The 23,478-nt window shown below is 38.5% G+C and overlaps 1 protein-coding gene across 1 annotated transcript in view; it reads left to right on the plus strand.

The window, feature by feature from the left end:
* ARHGAP18 (Rho GTPase activating protein 18) overlaps positions 1 to 22,169 on the plus strand; it is a 70,030-nt gene extending 47,861 nt beyond the window's left edge. The window contains exons 8-15 of the mRNA XM_087718502.1: positions 1,552 to 1,629; positions 4,305 to 4,464; positions 11,831 to 11,913; positions 13,107 to 13,313; positions 14,260 to 14,424; positions 17,652 to 17,776; positions 20,043 to 20,104; positions 21,738 to 22,169. Of these exons, the coding sequence (XP_087574628.1) occupies positions 1,552 to 1,629; positions 4,305 to 4,464; positions 11,831 to 11,913; positions 13,107 to 13,313; positions 14,260 to 14,424; positions 17,652 to 17,776; positions 20,043 to 20,104; positions 21,738 to 21,829 (972 nt within the window). The 3' untranslated portion in view covers positions 21,830 to 22,169. The remainder of the gene's footprint in view (positions 1 to 1,551; positions 1,630 to 4,304; positions 4,465 to 11,830; positions 11,914 to 13,106; positions 13,314 to 14,259; positions 14,425 to 17,651; positions 17,777 to 20,042; positions 20,105 to 21,737) is intronic.
* Positions 22,170 to 23,478: the final 1,309 nt, after the last annotated feature.

A 23,478-nucleotide genomic window follows, 5' to 3' on the forward strand; every position in this document is an offset into this window, starting at 1 on the left:
TCCTTGAGCTTTGGGATTGAGTCCTGAAAGATACTGTTTTTTTTTTTTTAAAAAAAGATATTTTATAATCTAGCAAAATAATTTTTACTACACATGACATCTTTTTATGTTCAATGCCTTGATAAAATTCTTTCTTCTCTCTGTTGATCAGTGGGCAGGTTAAACAAGTTGTTCTTAACTTCTTTTCACACAATCATCAAATTTGTAATACAAATAATTGTGTCTTATCTGAGAATGATTTCTCCAGAATTTTGCAGAATAAACCAAGATCACATGCATATTGCTTAACTTTCGTAGCACAAAAACAGTGGCGAAAAATGGGGGATTAAATAGCAAAAGGAAATTATGGAGAAAGGGACCTGTCTCCAGTTTAGGTTACTGCATCAATTGTAGCCCTACTTGGGTGTCCTGGTGATGATAACACAACTATGTGATTAGATTACTGCAATGTACTCTTATAGAACAATTGTTGGGGGAAATTTCAGAAGTTGCAATTGGTCCAGAATGCAGCTATTAGATTGCTAAGTCTCACTATCTCACCACTGCAGAGTCACAGTGATTTTCATGCCACTTGCCTGAACCACTTATTATCAGTCAACTTCCAGGCCCAATTCAAACTTGGCTGCTACTACAAAGCCATACATGGTCTAGTACCAGGTTACATCATACACTGCCTTACCTTAGTTCTTTTGGATATCTCAATGGGCCTATTGACAATCCTATTTCCCTGGAATTATAGGGATCTTGGGCAAATTAGGATCTTCTATCTTGGCCTCCATGTTTTGCCGTATGTTTTCCCTGGAGGTGTGTATGGCAATAATACATTCCTCAAGGCAATGAAAACATCCCCGTTTCATTATGCATTTGGCAGTAGCTGATTGACTCTGGCAGGTATAAATGAAATAAAGAAGAACTTTGTAAACTGGCATGAAGTTAGATGCAATATCCAGAACTAATGTAAGCTGTGCAATACTCTTGCTGTCTCTGTGTAAATATTTTACTTTTACATGATAACATCTACCCTGGACTAATTCCTAAAGATAAAAATTCTGCACTTAAGCCATCATTAGCAAGAAGCCTCATGGAGCAGACCTGTTGTGCACTTGGCTAAATGCATTTGATTGGGCATTTAGGAACTGTAAATTCTCTTCTGCATATAAAAGATTTTTCATTGATTAATATCTATGCAAACAGATCTCTCCTCCATCCCAATAAATTATTTTACCTGAGTCAGGAATGGGAAAGAGGCCAGAGCAGAAAGCAGGAGATGAATTTCAGAAAATCAATAAATAAAGTCCATATTCCGTGATGTAAGGTGGATGAGGTATATTTAGCTGTTCTCCAAATTGATTCTGGATAAACGTCACTTTATGTCCACGTGTTACAATAGTAGTTGTCTCTTTTTAGCCTAAAGACATCCTGTAGTTGTGGTACTGCAAAAAAAAATGTGCATGAAACAAGGGAGGCATATATGCTGAAATTGTTATGATAGTACCAATCTTTTTACTGTTTCATGATACGTCTGCTTTCTGTTCTCATTTCTATGTTCAGCTCATTTCTCAGATAGAAGGGGGAAAGCTGGAAACAGAAGGATTGCTTCGAATACCAGGAGTTGCTGCTAGGGTGAAGGTAAAATGGCCCTTCAGCTTAGGAAAAATGGTGCTGTTTGCCTTACCAGTGTTTTGTTCTTTGTTTATATTTGATAATGTGTGCTCAGTAGCAAGTCTCAAACTCAGACGTTTAAATAAAATTGTAACTTCTACTTATTCGTTTTAAATGCAATAGCAGAAGTGGGTAGAAGCTACAGAGCAGATTGTCTGCTTGTCAAAATTTATTTTATGACTTTCAGAACTGACTTGTTCAAAACTATAGATTTTATATGCAAATCAAGACTATACACCCACATTCACAGACACACGGACACTCAAACGCACACATACAGATATATAAAATTACTGGAATTAAATTAAAGAGTGGCGCTGAAGAAATCATTCCCTGTCATTTTTACTCAGATGTTGTCCTCTGTATGGTTGCTTTCTCCCTGGGTACAAGAGTTTTGTGCAGTTGTTTTATATTACTGCTTTTCTAATTAACTTCATTCTCTATCATATTTTGAAACTGATTTTATTTCTGTAGCTTTCGAATATTCATAAAATGTGAATTATAAAGCAAAAGCTGCAGATTGGACAAGTAGTTTATGCAATTTAAAAATACATGCACAATCTAAGGAGGTGAAATATGGATTCTTGTTGACCTGGCAAATGGCTGAACTGAAGCAAGACATGAAATGTGCATTTTATGAACTGGTTTGGGGGAGGATCAGCAAGTGGCTTTGAGACGACATATTAAAAAAGGAGACATCAGGCAGAGGTTGCTCCCCGAATTACATCCAAATCCCTTGTAAAATATTGTCAGAGGAGGATTTGATCTGGGATAAAGAAGACAGATAATATAATTGAGGTACTAGTCTTCATAACATAGAAAGGTGTCTTATATCAAGTTGTAGAATTGTTCCATCTTGTCCCAATGGACTACCTGTTTTGATAGTTAGGGCTTCGGGCAGGCATCTGTGCAAATGCCCTACAGGATGGAAAACTGCACTTACGGCCTTTGGTCTAAGATCAAAAGCCTTCTGCAAGACAGCTGCTAAAAGATACAGCTGCTGCTTAGAGCAGAGTGACACAAACATAAAATGAGCTTGGGCTGAAAAAGGGAATTAGAAGTCTTAGAGGAACAAACTGCTAGAAAAAAAGATAGGGACCAGCAGTATCTCCAAAAGGTGTCAAAATCTGTAATTAGGCACTTCAAAGCTGTGTCCCTGTTGTACGTGCAGTGGACTTTTAATAATGATGCTGTACTTACTATCTTGTAGATTTAAACTTCCCTTGTGTAGGTGCTGTTTTTCTGGCCCCACCCATAACTAGTTTGCAGGGTAGCCTTTCAGAAGGGTCTATAACAATTTGTCATGGCCAACTTGCTACGGCCAAGTCATCACGGTTAATTCGCCACAGCCAACTCACCACAGGACAATTCGCTGTGGGACAAGAGTTACACTAATATCAAATAAATGGTGGAGTAGAATCATTAAAGAAAGACAAAAATTAGAATATTTTTATTTATTTTGAATAATTAAATTGAATTGTTAAATTGTCCTGCGGCTAGTTAGCCATGGCAAGTTGGCCCATTCTGCTTCCAAGTTTTAAGAGAATGCAGCCTGTTCTAGAGTAGTACCAAAATCCATCCACAGTCTTTTTAATTATTTGAAATTTTAAGAAAGGAATTCAGAAGCATCCACCATAATTGATTTTAAAATTTAAAACATAGTGTATGTGTGTTTTGTTGTTGTTGTTAACTAAAAGGATTTTTGGACAACCGCTTCCTCTTATGAACACTATTACTGTGAAGAGAAAACACACATGAACTATGGTTAAAAGTAAGTAATAAGTAGGTAAATCTTTATTACGGTCAAAGACCAGCAATACACATTAGTTTTTATACTATGTTAAAAAATACTGTCATTAAGATATAATTAAAAGGTATTGACGTTAAAAATGGAAAATAACATACATGTTCTCAGATTGTTCGGGTCATTCCCTGGATTACCTGGGTGCAACACTGTTAAGTATAGGAGTAAATACAATGGTCCAAAGATTGTTAGAGATATGTCCAGATAATTGGTACCAGATGACAACTATACTTCTGTAGCCAATTTTTTTCTTATGGACATTACAGCAGCACAGAACTTTGCCACTGCATACGTGGTAACCGTGTTAGTGTCCTGGAGGAGAAAGCCTAGATAAAAATTGTCTGTCCTCCCTGGCAATCTCTCTAATAAGGGGAGAATATGTGCAGACCTACAATGCTTATTTAATTCTCGGCAGCAACAAAAGCTTTTGTTTGTATTATGTTCTATGCTGTTATCTCCACCAAAAAATGTTAATTAAATAAAAAAAGGATTCAATGGGAGTACTAAAAATTAATAAAATAAAACAAAACCGGGAGGCATGCTCCAGCTGCACCGGCTGCAGCCCCCCCTCCCCCCTGTGTGTGAGGGCACTATGGTTAAAATGAAAATCCAGTCTTCTGATGTATATGGCATTGCACACACAAAAAGCATAAAATTACATATTTTTAGTAAAAGTCCTAGAAAATATTGTAGTAATCCTGATGTATGAGAGGGGGGAAAGTGACACAGTTTATTACATTTCATGCGCTACTTTTTTCATGCAGGTTGTAAAGTACAATGTTTTTAAATATGAAATGCCACCTTCACAACCTGCGTTTTTTTCTCCTGTGTCACTTAGAACCTTTGCCAAGAGCTGGAATCAAAGTTTTACGAAGGGACTTTTAACTGGGATAGTGTCAAACAACATGATGCAGCCAGCCTTCTGAAACTCTTCATCCGAGAATTACCACAACCCTTGTTTACTGTGGAGTATCTTAAGGCTTTTCAGGATGTGCAGAGTAAGTAGGGGTGGGGTTTTTTTTTTTTTGTTCACTCTTGGGAGATTACGCAGAGTCACATGCTAAGCATACAAGATAAGCATGGCTCAGCTCAGCCTATAAGATGCATAGATTAGGCAACCACCGAAACTACTGCGTACACTTAATCTTTATTGACATATAGGTCTCAGATTTCTAGTTTCTAAATGTCTACTGAAGGAACAGGCTTCAAAGCCAGCAGAATTATGTAGTCAGAGATTTCTGATTATTTGTTCCTTTTCCTCCAAAAATCCCAAATTGCTCCCCGGTCTGTGGAGCAGATTATCAGGCAAAGTTAGGGGCTACCAGAAGGAGAAATCATCATAAATTATCTTTCTCTCATTCTACTATAAAGAGCCTCTGCTGGATTAGGGAGTGTCCTACAATCAAAACATATTAACTGTTCCATGAAATAGCAGAAAAACAAAACAAAAACACTTCTAAACACTAGAAACAGATGCACAGAAGTACCGATGCACAGAAGTACCTCTATTCATTAACATACCTTACTGGTTAGTATAGATGAGTTATTATTTTCAGAATAGTTAGAGGCATTTGCAAAGTGTCTTATAATTAATTGCAATACAATTGCAATACAAAATGTGCTACATTATAAATTCTAGGAGCAGGCTTGGAAACAATACAGAACTACAGATCCCAGCACCTCTTACTAACATGCTTGTTGGCTGAGGCTGCTGAGGGTTGTTGTAGTCATCAGTAGCTAGGGAGTCCCATGATTTCCTTACACTTACTGTAGGAGGCCATTTAGGTTCCTTTCGAAAATGTTATCATTTTATGTTATCATTCTTTTAAGAAAAAATTAATGTCAGGTAGCTGTAGACTTTGAGCAGTTCCACAGTGATTTTTTTCACCCCTTCTCTTGGCTGCACATACCCTTGTCGATTGCTAAGCCTTGTTCACAGTCCACAACTGATGTGATACAATTTTCCAGATGCTTCCGTTAACTTACTAGCATGGGAAATCTGCTTGCATCTTTTTCTCCCTCTTTGAAAGAGGTTCAAAGTAAGCTGGAATCCACATTCCAATGAATTCATCTTGCATTTATGGGTATTTTTTTCCTCATTGGAGAGAATTCTGCCCCTCCTTCCATTTAGTGCTTTCCTCAGCCTAATTAGGGACAAAGACCTTCAGTGCAGTTTTGGATAAATGGTATTCTCATATTGTTTACTGCCATGCAACTCCCTTGGGGCTTTGTGGGATAACACACTTCATAATGTTTGCAAGAATGCCCTTTACAAAGTTTATCTAGCACTATGATAAACAAGGATTTTAGGCTTCCAAGTGTATTTATTAATACTTTTATTCATTCTTTGCAACCATCTCTATATAAACCATTAGACAAAGGCCCACAAATTAATATGAATAAATACATCGAATGTGTTGTTTGGGGAAAACAGATTTGTGGAATTTGTAGTGCTCTTTGAACTTCATTTGTTTGCAGAAGTTTCATTATCTGACTAGGTAACACCTTCAATGTTAGAAGCGAGTTTGGTCTATGTTTATAAGCAGTAATTTGTGGGGGTGGGGGTGATGTTTTCTCCTTGATTCCTTGTATAGATTATTGTTTATTGCTTGATTGTTCAGGCGTTAATCCATGCATCACTGTTCCCTCTAAGGTGCGCGCTTGCGCGGCCGTGCACATGGCTGCAATACGCCGCGCAATAGTTTCTAATTGCCGTGCAGAGTCACGTTACGTATCTGGACACGAACTACAGAGCGGCTACTGAATCGCAATCAAAACCTCCTCCAGCTAAACCTTTTCTACTGCAGTACATTGCTGCCCGACTTCAGAATTCTCTAATCAGTGTGGGCCTAAAAGAAAAAAGGGAACGGGGAGCTTAAAGGTTCAAAACACTGGAGCAAACACTTCAGAGGCAACAGTTTTCACGGGGAATTAGAACAGAGAGCCCTGGACTTTTGCTGCCTCCCCCCGGTCAGACCTCGCTTTCCCCGCGCGCTGCGTGATCGGCTAATTTGCTACTGCCTGGGCTGGCTCTCCCCAGTTACATTTTTGCTGGGAGGGAAAGCTCCTTGGTCTCCGTCTCTTTTTCTCCCTCCTCAGCCCCGCCCGACTTCAGGATTCTCCCTAATCAGTGTGGGTCAAAAAGAAAAAAGAGAAAGGGGAGCTTAAAGGTTCAAAACACTGGAGCAAATGCTTCAGAGGCAACAGTTTTCACGGGGAATTAGAACAGTCAGAGAGCCCTGGAGTTTTGCTCCCCCCCCCCTCAGACCTCGCTTTCTGCGCGTGCTGCGAGATCGGCTAATTTGCTATTGCCTGGGCTGGCTCTCCCAGGTTACATTTTTGCTGGGAGGGGAAGCTCCTTGGTCTCCGTCTCTTTTTCTCCCTCCTCGCTTCTTGGGGCTTCACCAATGGGGGAGCAAAGCCCAGCACCAGGCTTTGGGCTAACACAGGGGTCTGCAAAGTTGGCTGTTTTAAGACTGGTGGACTTCAACTCTCAAAATTCTGGAAGTTGAAGTCCACCAGTCTTAAAAGAGCCAACTTTGCAGATCCCTTGGCTAACATGATTGATGCGCTCGGAGTCGGAAAGAGGCGAGAGAGCCCGGTCACATGACATCAGCTTTGTGACCACATTTCTGAGTAATAAAAATTCCAGTCCCACGTTGTAATGAAGGAGTACCTATATTTGATAACTCATTGGGATTTTCAAAGTCATTGAGAATATTTTTGCTTTTAATCTAATTAAACTTCCTATCCGTCAGTTTAAAATAGTGACTTCCATAGTTAAATCATTTGGAGCAAACTAAAGTCATTACTTTATAAACAAAAGGAAAGGTTTTTTTTCTCTTATTTGTTATGGTAGAGCCATTTTAACAATCTATTTATATTTGCAAGTAGTATGCAGTTTAGAAATTAGTTTTGCAGTAGTAGTAGTAGTAGTAGGTTACTGAAACCCTCTGTACAGAGAGGAGCAAATTCCCACAAATTTTTAAACAATCAGCAAGCATTGTTGAACATGCAGGCAATAAATCCTTGTGTTTACAAATTAATGATGGAAGAAAACTCTTAGATGTGAATGAGACTTTAATTATGGCGATTTTAATAATTTTATTCATTTAAAATAGCAAATTGCATATAATACATTCACAGAAGCATACAGTGTATAGACAACTTTTGCAATTGAATGTTAACTCATTAAAATGAAGTATATCAAGTGAAATTCATTAAAATGAAGTATATCAAACATTTACTATTTTAATATTAGTGGTATTAAGTGCCATTTATATATTCATTTCAAAGCTCTTTTATTTAATCCAAAATGAATTTGAAAAGATAATTGTAATAATTGATAAACCCTAACCCTATAGGTACATCATCAGTCAGTGCTGATGTCGAAACGTAAAGCTGGAGTAAATGTTGTTACGAAGAAAAAGTGCAGCTGGAAGTTTAAACCAGAATGATTGGGAGAGTTAGTAGAGACTGAACTGCCAACTTCATCTAGAAAACAGTTAACAAAACTGGGTGACATCTTCACTTATCGTGAAAGTAGTGACAACATTGTTTGCCAAATATGTCAAGAAGCTTGTACAGGTGGCACATTCGCCACTGGAAAACGATTGGAAAATTGATTATTTGAAGCGTCATATCAATCAGAAGATTCACCTGGATTCGATCACTAAACTACGATGCCAGAAATCTGGAGGGCTGCCGAGGCTACTGACTGAAAGTGCAGAAGACAAAGCGAACAGAAAAGAAGTTTCACTGCGCAGAAATGCTAATGCTGATGAAGTCAACATTTTGATTGATAATGTGTTGCTGGCCATAAACATAAATGTGTCAATATTATCAGTCAAAGCCATACATGACCACATAGGCAAGTATGTGTCCATTCCGGAGAGCTGGCGCAGCAAGAATTATGGCTTTGAGTTTGTGGAGTGCATCAATGCAGTTGTTCAGAAAGAAGTCATGCATGATCTATGTAATGCCAGTTGTCATACTCTTATTGCTGATGAAAGCACCAATGTATCAGTCACCAAAATGTTGTTTTTGTATGCGAAATTCCGCCCGTCTAATGCTGCGATTTATAAGACCGTGTTTGCAGGAATTTTACAGTTGTCAACATGCGACAGCACAGCAATAACAGCAGCCATAAAAGAGTTCTATGCTACAAACAACATCAATCTTCAAAAGATGGTCATGTTTACGTCAGACGGTGCATCTGTGATGCTGGGTAAGCATAATGGTGTGGCTGCTCAGCTTCGTCAAGATGTATCTCATTTGGTTGAACAGCACTGTGTGGCACATCGAGAAGACCTGGGGATTGATGATGCATGTAAGCACGTCTCACTGATGAAAGACATTGAGACTTTATTGCGCACTGTGTACACTCTGTTCTGCCGCTCTTCTGGGAAGAAAACGGCATTTGCAGAACTAGCAGAAGTTCTTGAGTGTGAAGCGGTAGCCTTCAGACCATTGAATGAAGTACGATGGCTTTCCAGACATTTTGCATTGCGAGCATTAATGAAAAGCATTACAGTTTTGGTTGAGTACTGTAAAGAGCAAGCAGAATCACACAGTGACCCAGTTTGTAAATATTTTTACAAAAAGTTGACGGATCCACAGATTCGTGCTGCATTGATTGTGTTTGACGACGTTGTTTGCGAATTAGCCGAATTGAACAAGCTGTTGCAAAGAAGCAACCTGACACCAATAGAAGCCGTTCAGTTTGTGAAGGCCAGAATAACCAAGCTTTGCCTGCAGTATTTAGGTGAAACGGTTTACTGGAATAACGAAGCTCACAAATATATGGAGAGCAACCCAGACATTGACACGGCTCCTATACTCAGATTTATTGAACCTTTGTGCTTGCATCCTGACAGTCGTTTTCCAGACAATGAGCTGACAGATTGGAATATATTCGAAACTGCTGCTCTGTCGAATGTGAATTCTTATAATTTTGGGGAAACTGAGATTGCAACTCTGGTTAGAAAATACCAGCATTTCTTTGACGATTTGGAAGAAGTCAGCATCACATAAGCTGTACAGTCACAATATCGTGACTTCAGATTTCTGGTGTCAGAGAAATTCAAGTCTGGATTAATGCACTCATTTGATGATGTAGTTCAGTTTGTACTAAGAGAGCAACAGTTTGGATTGCTGTCACGTCTGCTGGACATCTGCGCAACATTCCAAGCATCAAGTGCCGATTGTGAGTGAGGTTTCAGCCTGATGAATGCCATCAAGACCAAAGCTCGCAATCGGCTGCAAACTGAGCACTTGAATATGCTGATGCGAATCCGATCTTACCAGACTTCAGCGGCGCAGATTGATCTTGACAAAGTGTACTCGGAATGGTTGTTAAAGAAAGACAGACGTGAGAAACTTTAAGATGAGACAAACTTTCAGTGAATAACAGCGTACATTACCGTAAACACTATACATAATTTTAATATTTTAATATTTTAATAATATAAGTGATACTGATATAACCCTTTTAATTAAACGTGTATCTTGAATAAATATAACTTTGACTTTCAAATAACACTGATTTCGTTGTTTTCTTGGGTGACATCTGTGAAAAAAATTCAGGTGCTCAGGCATGAAAATGTGCTGCTCAAACACTATACTTTTCCGCCCACACTGAAAAAAAATTAGAGAGGAAATTGCCATGCATATCTGGATGCTGATTGCTGGAGAGATGTTCTATTGTTTTTGTTTTCTTCTTAGCTTTTTTATTGTTTTTTTTAATGCTGTGTAAATATAATTTATTTCTATGTGTTTGTTGATGGCTGATTTGTCTGATTGCCAAGCTTCTAGGAATTAGCATTTTTGGATTTATCTTGGTCTAAGATGTGGTAAAATTAAGGACTTTTCATTGTGTCTTCTGATTACTAATTGGTGTTCCTGTATGTGCTCTGTTAGCGTCCTACAAAGTTGTTGTTACAATTCTTACACTGTAGAATGAAGATGATGTCTGTTTTTTTTATTTTTGGGCTATCATGTCTTTTGGTTTACTTAAGATGTTTTGAAGAACTTTAGTTCTGCTATAGTGAGGCTATATAGTCACAATTGTTGGTTATTTCTAGGATGTTTTTGATGTATGGTAGTGTTAGTGCATGTGGCCCTCCCAAGCTCTGTTTTCACTGGCAGAAGGTTGCAGGTGGTCGTGGCAGCCAAAAACGGAGCTCAGGAGCCCATTTTCTCTGGCAGAAGCACTGTGAGCTAGTCCTTCACTATTTCCAGAGCGGCCCCATGGGCTGGATCTGGCCCCCGGGCCTTGAGTTTGACATCCCTGGTATAGATGGTCCCTTTCCTTCTGGTTACTTCATTTTCATGACTGATTGCCAAATCTGCTTGAAATCTATACTTTGTGGGAAAAGCATGGATTATTGTGATAGTATGTTGAGAATTATTAGCAAATGAGGAAGCAGTGGTGTGGCAGATATTTTTATTTCTAGAGTTACATGTTAGTTTCAGCTATAGATGCTATCTTTTTTATTGCCTTATCAGCATTTGTTATATAAGCTCTTCCAGTGAATTAAAGGGAGACACTTAAGTAATTGATATTATGACATAGTTATTAGTTTACATTCACCTAAAAGATTCACATCATTCTGCCAGAATATACATATCTGTACTGTGGAAAGTGCAAGGAGTAAGAATGTTTTAAGGTTGATTTATATCTGATTCCCCCTGTCTGCATGACTGGTTTTCAGAATTTTGTGGCTATCCTCATTGTTTGTATATGTAGATATTTTCTGTAATTGACAAGTGCATTTACTGAGTGTATTTCAAGCAGGCATTTTTCAAATTTGCTTAGTTTCTGTTCTGAAAGCTAGATTATACAGTACATAAAAATATTAAAGAAAATATATGCGGGGGAAATTCTAAGCATCCTGAACATTGCTGATAATAACATTGCTGTTGGCTCCTACTGATAGTTTTAGCAATCGTGTAGAGTTTGGTATTCCTGGATCAGCATCACAATTTATTTGGTAATAATTTGCACAGGAAAGACCACTGTGTTTCACTGAGTATCATAAACTCCCTCCAATTCATATGCCTAAATGGCAGATACATCTGGGAAGGTGTTCTCTTTTATCACATATTTTTTTATATCAGGAAGCATTGCCCATGAAACAAAATAGCTAAAAGAAAAGAGGTTGCCATTATTTGAGACCTAATAAATCTCTTGGTAGCTGAGTCATGAAAAACATGAAATCTGGAGCTTTTGTTAACCCATTGTCATAATTTAAATCTTTCACAGCGTTTCAGTGAGGTTTATTATATAATTTCATGTCCAGTAATGTCATTGTAGAAAATGCAAAATCATTCCAAAATTGATACACTTGCACATTTCCTTGGCAGAACTTCCAACCAAGAAACATCAGCTGCAAGCACTGAATCTTTTGGTTCTTCTTCTCCCAGAGGGAAACAGAGATACACTCAAGGTTAGTTATTTTTAAGTATCAGGATTGGCCATTGATAATTCCAGAATAAAAGTTTGCTTGTTAAATTAAAAACGACCACACGTTCTGATCAGCCAGGTCTGCTGCAAGTTGCTCAGTTGGGATCCAAATGATTTTGGAGACATAAAATTAAGATGTTCAGTTTGGAGGTTCAGAGAACAAAATGAAAGAAACCTGATATCTTTTGCCTACAAAAGAATCAGGAAGGACATGATAGAACCAATTATCTTAAAAGGTGGTTTTTTCTTCTTCTTTCCATTCTCTTATAGTAGAGGATAGACAACCCCGTCTTAAAAGGATAGTTCCAGCATGTATTTCCTGCATTGAGTTGTGGGATGATGTGGGAGGGAAGTTATATTAAAATGGCCCTGCATTTTAGTTGCCATTGTTATTTTTTCCTGTGTAATTCACCCCAGGGCTTCTGGAGGGCAACATAATAATTGGCAAGCATCTAGGGCTAGGCCTTGCAAAGACCAACATAAATAAAATTTGGACAATCTGATAGTGTGACAATTTCTGTGTTTTGTTAACCCATATATTCTCTAGAATAAAAGCTACTTTAGTCTCTCCCTTTGCCATATTACTAAAATACCGTATTTTTCAGAGTATAAGACACACCAGAGTATAAGACACACCAAGATTTTGAAGAGGCAAATTAAAAAAAAGTTCTTGCACTCTGCAAACTTTCCAAAAACGACACATTTTTTGCGAAAACAGGCTCTTTTTGTGTCCAAAAAAGGGCATGCATAGCCTTTAGGAGGATTATAGAGTGCTCCTGGGGACTGGGGGAGGTGAAGAAAATGAGCAAAAAAGGCTTGTTTTTTGCTCATTTTTGCCCTCCTCAGCCCCCAGGAGCACTCTGGAAGCCTCCTAAAGGCTATGCATGGCCATTTTTGCAAAGGGGGCAGGGTTTCGGGAGGCCAAAAATGCTGTATTCAGTGTATAAGACACACACAGATTTTCAGCCTCTTTTTTGAGGGAAAAAGGTGCATCTTATACTCTGAAAAATATGATAGTTAAACACTTGACTTTGATGTTGAGCATCACCTAGTTGCATCACCAAAGAAATGCACAAAATGCACTCGATAGATGTAGTTAGCATCTTTTTTAAATAGGCTGTTTGAATGCAAAGATTGCTCATACAGCTACTTTTGAAATTGTTCTCTTGTTTTCAGGTATTGCTTGAATTTCTTCAAAGAGTGATCGATCATGGAGATAAAAACAAGATGAACCTAAAGAATGTTGCCATGGTTATGGCGCCAAACCTCTTCATGTTTCATGGTTTGGGTGCCAAGCCCACAGAACAAAGCGAGTTTGTTATGGCAGCTGGGACAGCAAACGTCATGCGTTTTATGATTAAATACCAGAATCTTCTTTGGACTGTAAGTTTGCTTTTGTTAAAAAGTGAGTGTTATCCTGAAAGAATCGTCACAGAAGCAGTGGACCACAATTTTTCTGTCTTAGAGACGATGTGGTTCCTTTATAAATGCTATAAATGCTGCATTAATTATATGTGAGTTTGATGGAAAAGATGCCTTTTTCTTTTGATTTATATAAAGACCAAATGAACATCTATCCAAATTTAGAAACACTTTGGTTTTCTTTGAGCCCATATTAATCAACAAACCAAAAAACAATCCAGTTTTATTTAATCCAGTTAATGCATAATCTATTTTCCCCTTGGAAACATTTACAGAATAATGTATTATGCATTGGGTCCTTTAATTTTATTATTCACTCTTCACACAATTCTTCTCATTTTGTCAACTGTTTTGTTTTTCACAAGAAACTGTAACCTTATTAAGCATACTTAAGTATTTAGCATACTTTATACATGGTTCTTAATGAAAACAATCAAATTTTCCCTTCTAGAAATATATTCATGTAAAGCTGTCTGAGAAACAACAGTCAGTGTCTGAATCCTTTTGTTCATGAGATTTTTTTTAAAATTGAGTGTCATCAGAATGGGAGTAGTTGCAGTTGAGATTTAAATGTTTTTGGGAGTTGTGGATTGCACAGAAAGGCCAGATGCAATTGTTTAAAATACTATGGCATCTGGAACTGAGGCTGTTGGCTAGAGGAGTATGGTTTGCTACCCAAGGCAAACTATTTGTACTTAAATATAGACTATATCACTCCACTGAGTGTGTAGCATTTCGATATTGAAATAATATGCTTCACTTTAAAAAAAGAAACTTCACTGGTACAGAACATTAATGCATCTGCTGTTCATTTTTAGTTTTATTGGAAAGCTTCCAACAGATGTTTACTAATGTCTTAAGGGAGCAATAGTAATGTTGCAATAAAACATGCTGTCTGTCTGCCTAGATTCCTACGTTTCTTGTGAACCAAGTAAGAAAGCAGAATGCTGAAAGTCAGAAGAAGGAACGAAAGGACAAAGCAATGAGGAAACTTCTGAAAAAAATGGCGTATGACCGAGAAAAACATGAAAAGCAAGATAAAAGTATCAGCGATCAAAAGAGTGGCAATGATGTAAGCAAACAATTTGTAACAAAAATCCACAATTCCTACTTCAGCTGTACCCACAGGGATTAGAGCCTCCAGAACAAAGAAAGTTGTATCTCTTTGGAGTATCTGATGTGTTTAACTGTAGAAACTGCTTGTAGTAAATTGTAGGATAATTGCCTAAGATTGTGGTTGCTCTTACTAGAAGTCTCTCAATCATACCTGTGCACTTCCTTACATTTTTAGAGTTCAAATGACCACCCTAATCTGAACAAAGAAGAGAAACGAATCCTTACATTTTGAGCAATTGCAGTACTGACACATTTAGAAGTTATGAAACTGGGGAATGCTAGTATAATCTGCTTGCAGCTGGAAAAAAAAATACAGCTTCCTGGGACACAAAAAGTCTTTTTATTTCATTTCTCAGCCATTCTATTTGGGTTAAAGATTAAACTATTAGTACAGTTCCAAAATAAAGCAGTGTGAAGTACTTAAAATATAGGCATTGCATACATACTGCATATTTTAAGCAAACTTTCAATTTCTTTAGCTGCCTGGTATTCTTTAAAAATCAAAACTGTTGCTAGAATATATACTTTTGGTTGTTTGTCACCTGGATAACTTTAGATAATGATATCTATTAAAATATCACCATACTATTAATATGATGCATAACAGAAATCAAGCCAAATATTTGCATATTATTTTTCTGAATATAGATTTTCTTTCAATTATTCCACATTTTCTAACTGAATATTTATAATCTTATGGATTGGAGCCATCTTGTGGATACATTTAGAATTGCGTGGACCTAAGCATTTTTTTTTCCTATTGAAAACTAATTGGTGTTTCTGGCCACGTTCACAGTGATGGAAATAGTCATTTTTGGTTCTGTGGACCCAGAGAGGAGTGGATATCTGATAGCCCGAGTTACATAGCCCTTTTATGGCCCCCAGCAGTGGTCTTCATTTATTAATAAAAGTTTGCTTAATTGTTTCAAAAATACTCCCAATTTAAGAGAAATCAAGCAGAAATCTCCACTCTCCACATCTGGTCCTACATGTTCTACATGTCCTACCCCCTTTGCATCATCTCTCTTTTGTTCAGCTCTTGCCTTCCTAAAACATATTGGTACAAACAAATTTTGGCACTTGGCAACCTGCCTGTACTTACAATCTTAGGAACACTTCAACGCCCCCTACCTGCCTATTTTCCCCTCTGCCTCCTATTTCTGTCCTTTTGGCCATCCTGCATAGTGTTACCGGGACTGAAATAGAGGCTGAGGCCTTCCCTCAAGGTCTTTACTTCAGCCCCAGTGCTACCCCTGCTGAGAAATGCTGCCTCAAGTCCTGTGTTATGGTCAGCACCATAGTGCAAAGCCCCATCCACCCCATTACCCTGCACTCTGAAGGCTTTGCTGCACCTAGCTGCCCTTTGCCTTATTTCTTCTGATTCTAGTGAGGAACGCCTGGCTTGGCCCTATGTAAGGCAGTTGCTGGGGCTGTGCCAGGCCTTTTCACCAAGGCCGCTCATGCCACCTCTAAATAGAAGAGAAACAGGACCAGGCCTGACACACCTCAGCTGTGGGGAAAAGATGGCTACGTTTACCTGGGGTCAGCAGGGCCAGTAGGATGACAGAGCAAGCAAGTGCAGGGTGGTGGTCTGACATAGGCTTCCCCAGCAGCATGAAGCTGAGTCCTTGTCCCGATAAACCCCTTTTGTTTAATTTACAGTGAATTCCTCTCCAGCAAAATCCTGGCCCAGAGTCTTTCAAGATAGTTCACAATTACCGACCTTTATCAGTGGCCAGTGGATAGTGGCCAGGCCGATATCTTTCAGAGTCTCAATACTTTGCAAGAATGCAGGAATGAACTAATTGTCTCCTGCAAACACCCCTCCCCTTTCGCTTCTCTTTTATTCCCCATGGGAGAGGTCATTCACCATCCACCTATGGCCTAGCGCCAAGTCGGCCCCTCTTCTTCAGCTGTTCCCTTCGTCTGGTAACTCTGCACATGCGCACACTGGGAACAGGCTCCAGCTGTTTGTCTGCCACACTGATCTCTGACTCCGAAGGCAGCTGATAACTGTCATACGGCCCTGGCCCCCTCTCTGCCTCCAACACAGAGTACTTGTCAGAGCTTTCCCCAGATTCCCGGACTGGCCCATGTTCCTCCCCAACCTCCTCTCTGTCCGAATCTGCTGACGGCTCCGCTGGTGGGCCACAATAGGTGGCAAGGGCTGGCTGGGTGATAGAGTGAGCTGGGTGTAGGGCAGAAGAGCCAGCAGGCCATCAGGGCAGGCAGAGGCAGTAGAGTGCAAGATGACCAAGGGGCAGAGATGGGGAGAGTTAGGCAGGTGGGGCAGATGTGAAGTGTAAGCAGTCCCTTACCTTTCAAGCATGGGGCTGGGGGGGAATGGCTTGGATTGGGATGGGTCCTCACCTAACAACCTGTGGGATTCAGTTAATGACAGCAGCGGGGACTGTCTATCAAAGCATCACATTGTGTTTTATAACTAATCTCTTAGCAGAATTTCCAAGTAGGATATACCAGTCCCAATTACTGTTGAAACTCAAAGACTACCTATATCTTTAAACCACTAAAATACCTAGATAATACCTGCTCCAGTGCTTGCTTTCACATTCCGGCACGTGGAACCAGAAGTAGTGTGCAATGATTCTGAATTATGCCCTATATCTTCATTTGAATAAAATGCTGTATGGCACATGTTGAAATTTAAATAGTGGGTTTCTTTTATACTTGAAGGTAAGATAACCTCTTTCAGAATATGAAATTTGAAATCACGCACACTGTTTCATATTTTGGAATTATATTCCATCAGAAGGTCGAAATGGCATTTGGTTAGAAAATTAAAACTTGATCCCCACCTGCTTTTTAAGAGTGTAAGATTCTGAAATGAAGAGTCTCCTCTCCCCCCACTTCATTACAGAACAGGATCTGATTCATATATAAATATGTTAGCTTAAATGCAGGCTCTTAATATGTAGCTTCTAAATTGGTGGTTAAAAATCCACCATCCCATCTGTGAATAAGTATGTTCCATTGCTCTGAAAGCTAATTTTTAAAATTGTTTGAATTTTGGTAAATTGCACTGTAGGGGAGGAAACAAGATAGCTTCTGCTTTGCACAGGACAAAATGCCAGATTTGGGCATTCAGTCTGCACAGATTTGGAGAAAACCCTTCTCAAAGCCAGCTGCAAGGTGCTGTGTTCCAATTTCATTATTGCTTTGCAGGCTGATATTCCAGAGGGAGTAATACGGGTTCAAGCACCTCATCTTTCCAAAGTTTCCATGGCAATCCAGCTGACGGGAGAGCTAAAAGCTGGTGATATCGTTGCCAGGTTCCTCAGCCAGAAAAGGTACAAGCCTGTTTGCCTTTCTCTCTCTCTCTCTCTCTCTCTGTCTACTAAGCCTGCCATTTTATGAAATGTTAATTTTGAATTCTACCAAAGCAGGGAATGGACAGATGTAATGAATTTTCTCCAGAGGATCAATGGTTGACCTTGAAGTAGGGGCACCGGGGGGGGGGGGATCAATAAAAAGAAACTTTTTTTAAAAAAACCAACAGTAGTTCATCTAAGGCAGCTGTTGGCACTGCCTGTGGAAGGAATCACCAAGTTATCCATTGTAGGCAGTGGTGAAATTCATTTTTTTTTACTACCAGTTCTGTGGGCGTGGCTTGGTGGGCGTGCAAAATCTCCATTCCCATCCCACTCTAGGGCCAACCAGAGGTGGTATTTGCCAGTTCTCTGAACTACTCAAAATTTCCGCTACCAGTTCTCCAGAACCTGTCAGAACCCGCTGAATTTCACCCCTGATTGTAGGATCTCATCTATGTTTAAAACGTTACCTGGCTGAAGAACTGCACCAATGTTGCTGAGGTGTTTCTTCCACCTAGCATTAATTAAAAGAGAATGCTGAGATAGAAAGGAGGTTTTTTTTTAACCCTTTAAGAATAATTGTGCCAATGTAAAACAGATTTTGGATCAATTTTCACTTGTGATGAGTTTATTGCAGGCATTTGTATCCAGATATTCCACTGTAGAAGAAGGGGAATTTCCTTCTGATTACACTCCCACTTTTAAAGGGGACTGTGGAATCCCCAATAATGCTCTGCTTTTCTCCTGGGGAATATGAGAAGGACATTAGTTCCCTCTTCTTTACATGCAGTGGGATCTATACGTCTTATTTTATGGAAGAGTTACTTCATCATAGGGTGTCAGGTTTCTCTCGTGAATATACAGTATTCATTTCTAGTGTCTCTTAGATCTTTAAACTGATTCATAGCCTGAAATATTGGAAGATTCCCAAGAGTATAAATAATAGTCTGCTCTCTAGGATTTAAATATGCAGTTCCATTGTTGGTTTTGTAAAATGGAAGTGGGTGACCTGCTTCATTTCTGAAACAAGGCAGCTAAGCTAGCTTTAGCATAGAATCTAGCATGTTTCTATAGATACTGATCTATAGGTAGTTCTCGCTTAATTATCACAACTGGGACTGGCGACTCTATAGCTGTGGCATGGTCATTAAGCAAGATATCATATGCCTATGACAGACTTATATATCTGTGTGTGTGTGTGTATATATATATGTATGTATGTATATGTATGTATGTGTGTATGTATGTGTGTATATATATATATATATATATATATATATATATATATATGTGTGTGTGTGTGTGTGTGTGTGTGTGTGTGTGTGTGTGTGTGTGTGTGTGTGTGTGTGTGTGTGTATAATATAATAATTAATATAATATAATATAATATAATATAATATAATATAATAATGCTATATATATAGCATTTGGGCTGATAAATAAATAATCAGCATAAATGCAACACAAATGTAACAAGGAAACATAAAAAATGGCTTTCTGCCTGGATGGCTCCTAGGGTGAGCTGTTAGACAGAAAAGGGAAGCAGTATGCATACCAGGGCATACCAGGGGTTGTGACACAATACATGTATATATATGACTGTGACTTGCAATTTTATTGCTGCCATCTGTATTGCGTCTGCTTGTTGGAAATTGGCTTATACATGTGCAAATAGCAATCACGTGACAGTTGTAGACACCCATGGATTGCGAATCACATGACTGCAGGGACCATTCACATAACTTCAAAGGTAATTAAACAAGGCAATCATTAAGTGAGAGCCACCTGACTTGAAAGTATATAAAATGATTTGCCCATTTAATTTCTAAAAACAATTTTAGGACATGTACTATGATGCTGGAAGTATATAAAGAAACTATGAATATAAATTAATTGGATTTGTGTTAAATAATGATATCCAGTCAAAAGGTGGCAATAAAATTTCCTGGGTATTTTTTTTTTCCCAAAAAAAAGGGGGGGGCAGAATGATTACTTCTTTGTGAATATATGGATTTTTTTCCAGCTGATTTTCCTCTCTTGTAATTCAAGGTTGCAAACAGCTTCTTTTCCCATAATCATTCAAGTGTGATATGTTATTGCAGTAAGTTAACAGATGGGAAAAAATAATTTTAGTGCACTTGCAAACTCTGAGCCAGCAGGCCATTTTCTGGTGCACACTAGTAGCTTTCAGTCGGGAGTTATTTGGGATAATGGCTGATCATTTTCTTTACTTTTATTTTGCCAGTGGAACTGTACAAAGTTTGAAGAAAGAAGCGCTGTTTTTACATGAAGTAGGAGGAAATATTGGTAAGGTTGTTAACACTGCTTAGTTACGATGGGCAAATCAGGTGGTTTATTTTTTCTTACCAGATTATTTAGAATCATTGAGACAGAAGTGACACTCTGCTCAGTGAAAGAATTCAAAATAAAACATTCCTGATATGCTGCTATCTCACTTCTATTTCATTATATTTGGGAAAGAGGAATTCATTCTTCTTCTGGGCAATTGATTTTATTAACAAATTGCTTTTACTGTTAGATCCCCTCCCCTAATATTCAGGAAATTATGTGCTTTCCTGTCAACTATCTATGGAAATTAAATCTATTAAGAGCCATGCTAAAACCTTTTTATTGATGGACACCTAAACACTTAAATAATTGTACAGATAGTCCTCGACTTACGACCACAACTGAGCCTGAAATTTCGGTTGCTAAGCAAAACATTTGTTCAATGAGTTTTGCCCCATTTTACGACATTTCTTGCCACAGTTGTTAAGTGAATCACTGTAGTTCTTAGGAACACGGTTGTTAAGTGAATATGGCTTTGCTTGTCAGAAGGTCGCAACAGCTGATCACATAACCCCTGGAAAATGCACCCATCATAAATTTGAGTCGGTTGTCAAGCAGCTGAATTTTGATCGTGTGAACATGGAAATGCTGCAACAGTCATAAGCATGAAAAATGGTCATACGTCACTTATTTTTAGTGTTGTTGTAACTTCGAACGGTCGCTAAATGAACATTTGTAAGTCAAGAACTACCTGTATATGATCACACAACTTTAGTCTTGTGCATGATATTAGCCGATTCCAGAGAGAGATGGGCCTGTGGGAGTGGAAACTACAACAAGCTGTTGTAGTTTGTCAGATGATGTTGTTCAGAGGTGGATAAGGCCAGGATAAGGCACATCAATATGCCTACCATCCCTGTCCTACTGTCCCCACTTATTCATATCTATTTCCTGTATTCATAATCATGTTTATTCTTATATCTTGTTATCTTATACATGCTAAAATAAATAAAGTGCTGATTTTGTGTATCTGTAAGGATTTATCCCTAGCAAAGACCCTTGCACTATGTAAAAAAAAAGACTTTTGTTAAATTTTATATTATCACTATATTATTCAGCAGAGAAGAAATTTTTATAGATTAGAATCTGCTTCCATGAGCAAATTGTTTTCACTCGGGGACAATGGGGTAAACAGGGACCATTATGCATAGCTACCATCTGGAGAAAGCATGCATAGAGTGCGAAGGAGAGATTCCCAGTCCACAGATTGAGGAATATTGAACATGCCACAATTGTTTTCCAAAGGTGGTTAGAGACTGGTGTAGTTATGGCAATTCTCCGGATACAGCAAAGTGACTTGTGACAAGAGCAAACAATTATTTAAATGCTTCCATTTCAGAAATCGGGCAGGAATATCAGCCAGAGTTAAGCATTCCTTAAAAGTGGAATGTGGAAAAGTGGAATCGCATAAAAATGTTTCGCGTATAGCATGCGATATTGAAGTTACAGTCCCATATTGATGTCTTGCTTGATTTTATGACTTTGACAGAAAAAAGTTCCACCCTGTTCGGTGAAATTTCCTCTAAGAAAATCATTAATTGAAATTCTTATTTGGTATTTTAAGAGTTCATATGATATGTTTCCATGACAGGTGAACGATGCCTAGATGACGACACTTTCATGAAGAACTTATATCAGCTGAACCCAAATGCCGAATGGATTATAAAATCGAGAAATGGCTGAAGTTCTGAATCTATAAAGAGACTTTCTGCAACACTGATATTCAGATGCAGCAAAAAGACATTGAATTCATTTGAGACTTAGATGAGTTATCCTACTGAGGAGTATCGTGCTACAGAGTCAGCCTTCTGCTTCTCTCAAGTAAAGGACAGCCACTGCAGCAAAACTAACAGGACAGGAAGCTTTCTGATCTCACTGATTTTGTTGGAAGGGACTGACTCTGCAGTTCTTGTTATAAACACCACTGTGCCTTTGGTATGGTCTACTGGATTATTATTTCCTTCAGGTGGCTCTTGACAGAGCCACCACCAGTTTTCTTAATAAAGATGTTCATTTAAACATATGTATAAGAAAAGTATTTCTTCATTGGTTCAGAACATCCTCAACTGTACTTTTCTCTCACAGGAGATGGTGGTGGTATAATATGCACTATTAACATTAAACAGGCATTGTTTGTTTATACTAGTTCTGTAACCTGAAACAATGGTTGTTATTTCTAGGAATATATTTATTGAACATAATGTGAATGATTTGATACAGTTTTCTTTACTGGGTAGTACTTCCCAAGATATGGGCAGGGTGGCTCAGTGGCTAAGATGCTGAGCTTGTTGATCAGAAAGGTCGGCAGTTCAGCAGTTTGAATCCCTAGTGCTGCGTAATGGAGTGAGCTCCCATTACTTGTCCCAGCTTCTGCCAACCTAGCAGTTCAAAAGCATGTAAAAATCCCAGTAGAAAAATAGGGACTACCTTTGGTGGGAAGGTTCTGTGCGCCTTCGGCGTTTAATCATGCCGGCCAAGTGACCATGGAGATGTCTTTGGACAGTGCTGGCTCTTTGGCTTTGAAACAGAAATGAGCACCGCCCCCTAGAGTGGGAAATAACTAGCACATATGTGCGAGGGGAACCTTTTCATTTTATCTTGCTTCCCATGATCAGTAATAAAAATGACAGGAAAATGAAGAATTTCAAGAAACCGCGTCTCTTCTTTTTTCTGTACATCAAAGGTAATCCAGAGGAGTTATCTACCATCTTTTAATCCTAATGAGTTTCAATTTTTTTAAAAAAGAAAACAATTACCCCATTGATGTTTGTTTAATAAGCATAAGACAAAGTAAGATGCAATATGCAGTCAAGATTGGATATTCACACTTTGCAATTTAGACCTGTCAATGAAATACTCAGAATGCTTAAATGTCTGCTGGCTATTCATTTCACTCAGCTTTTCATGATCTAGTGAATGTCTAAGAATTCTGGGATTTGAGTAGGTCATCCTCATTTAGCGACCACAATTGGAATCAACCAACAAGTCACGTGATTACTAAATGAAACCATTACAATCTTTCCTTTTCTGCATAGATCTATGAAAGTTGTAAATCCATGGATTGCTCATAAAGCTATAAATAAATGGATTTTTCATTACTGTCATAACTGTTAATGGCTACTAAATGAGGCAGCTGCTAAATGAGGACCACTTATAATGCCAACATACTTTGTGGATGCCAGATTGCAAAGACTGAAAAATATGGATTTGTCAGCAAAAATGTGGGGCACTTATCCTATGGTCTAAGAGCTATCTCTAAAAGCCACAGGTCCTAAGACACTCTCTAAACCTGTAAGTTTTAGTTTATTGGAAATGAAAAATCCTTAACTACA

The sequence above is a fragment of the Thamnophis sirtalis genome, unplaced genomic scaffold (assembly GCF_051295495.1).
Source record: "Thamnophis sirtalis isolate CommonGarterSnake01/CBP01778 unplaced genomic scaffold, rThaSir2_p1.2 scaffold_6, whole genome shotgun sequence".
Taxonomy (NCBI): Eukaryota; Metazoa; Chordata; class Lepidosauria; order Squamata; family Natricidae; genus Thamnophis; species Thamnophis sirtalis.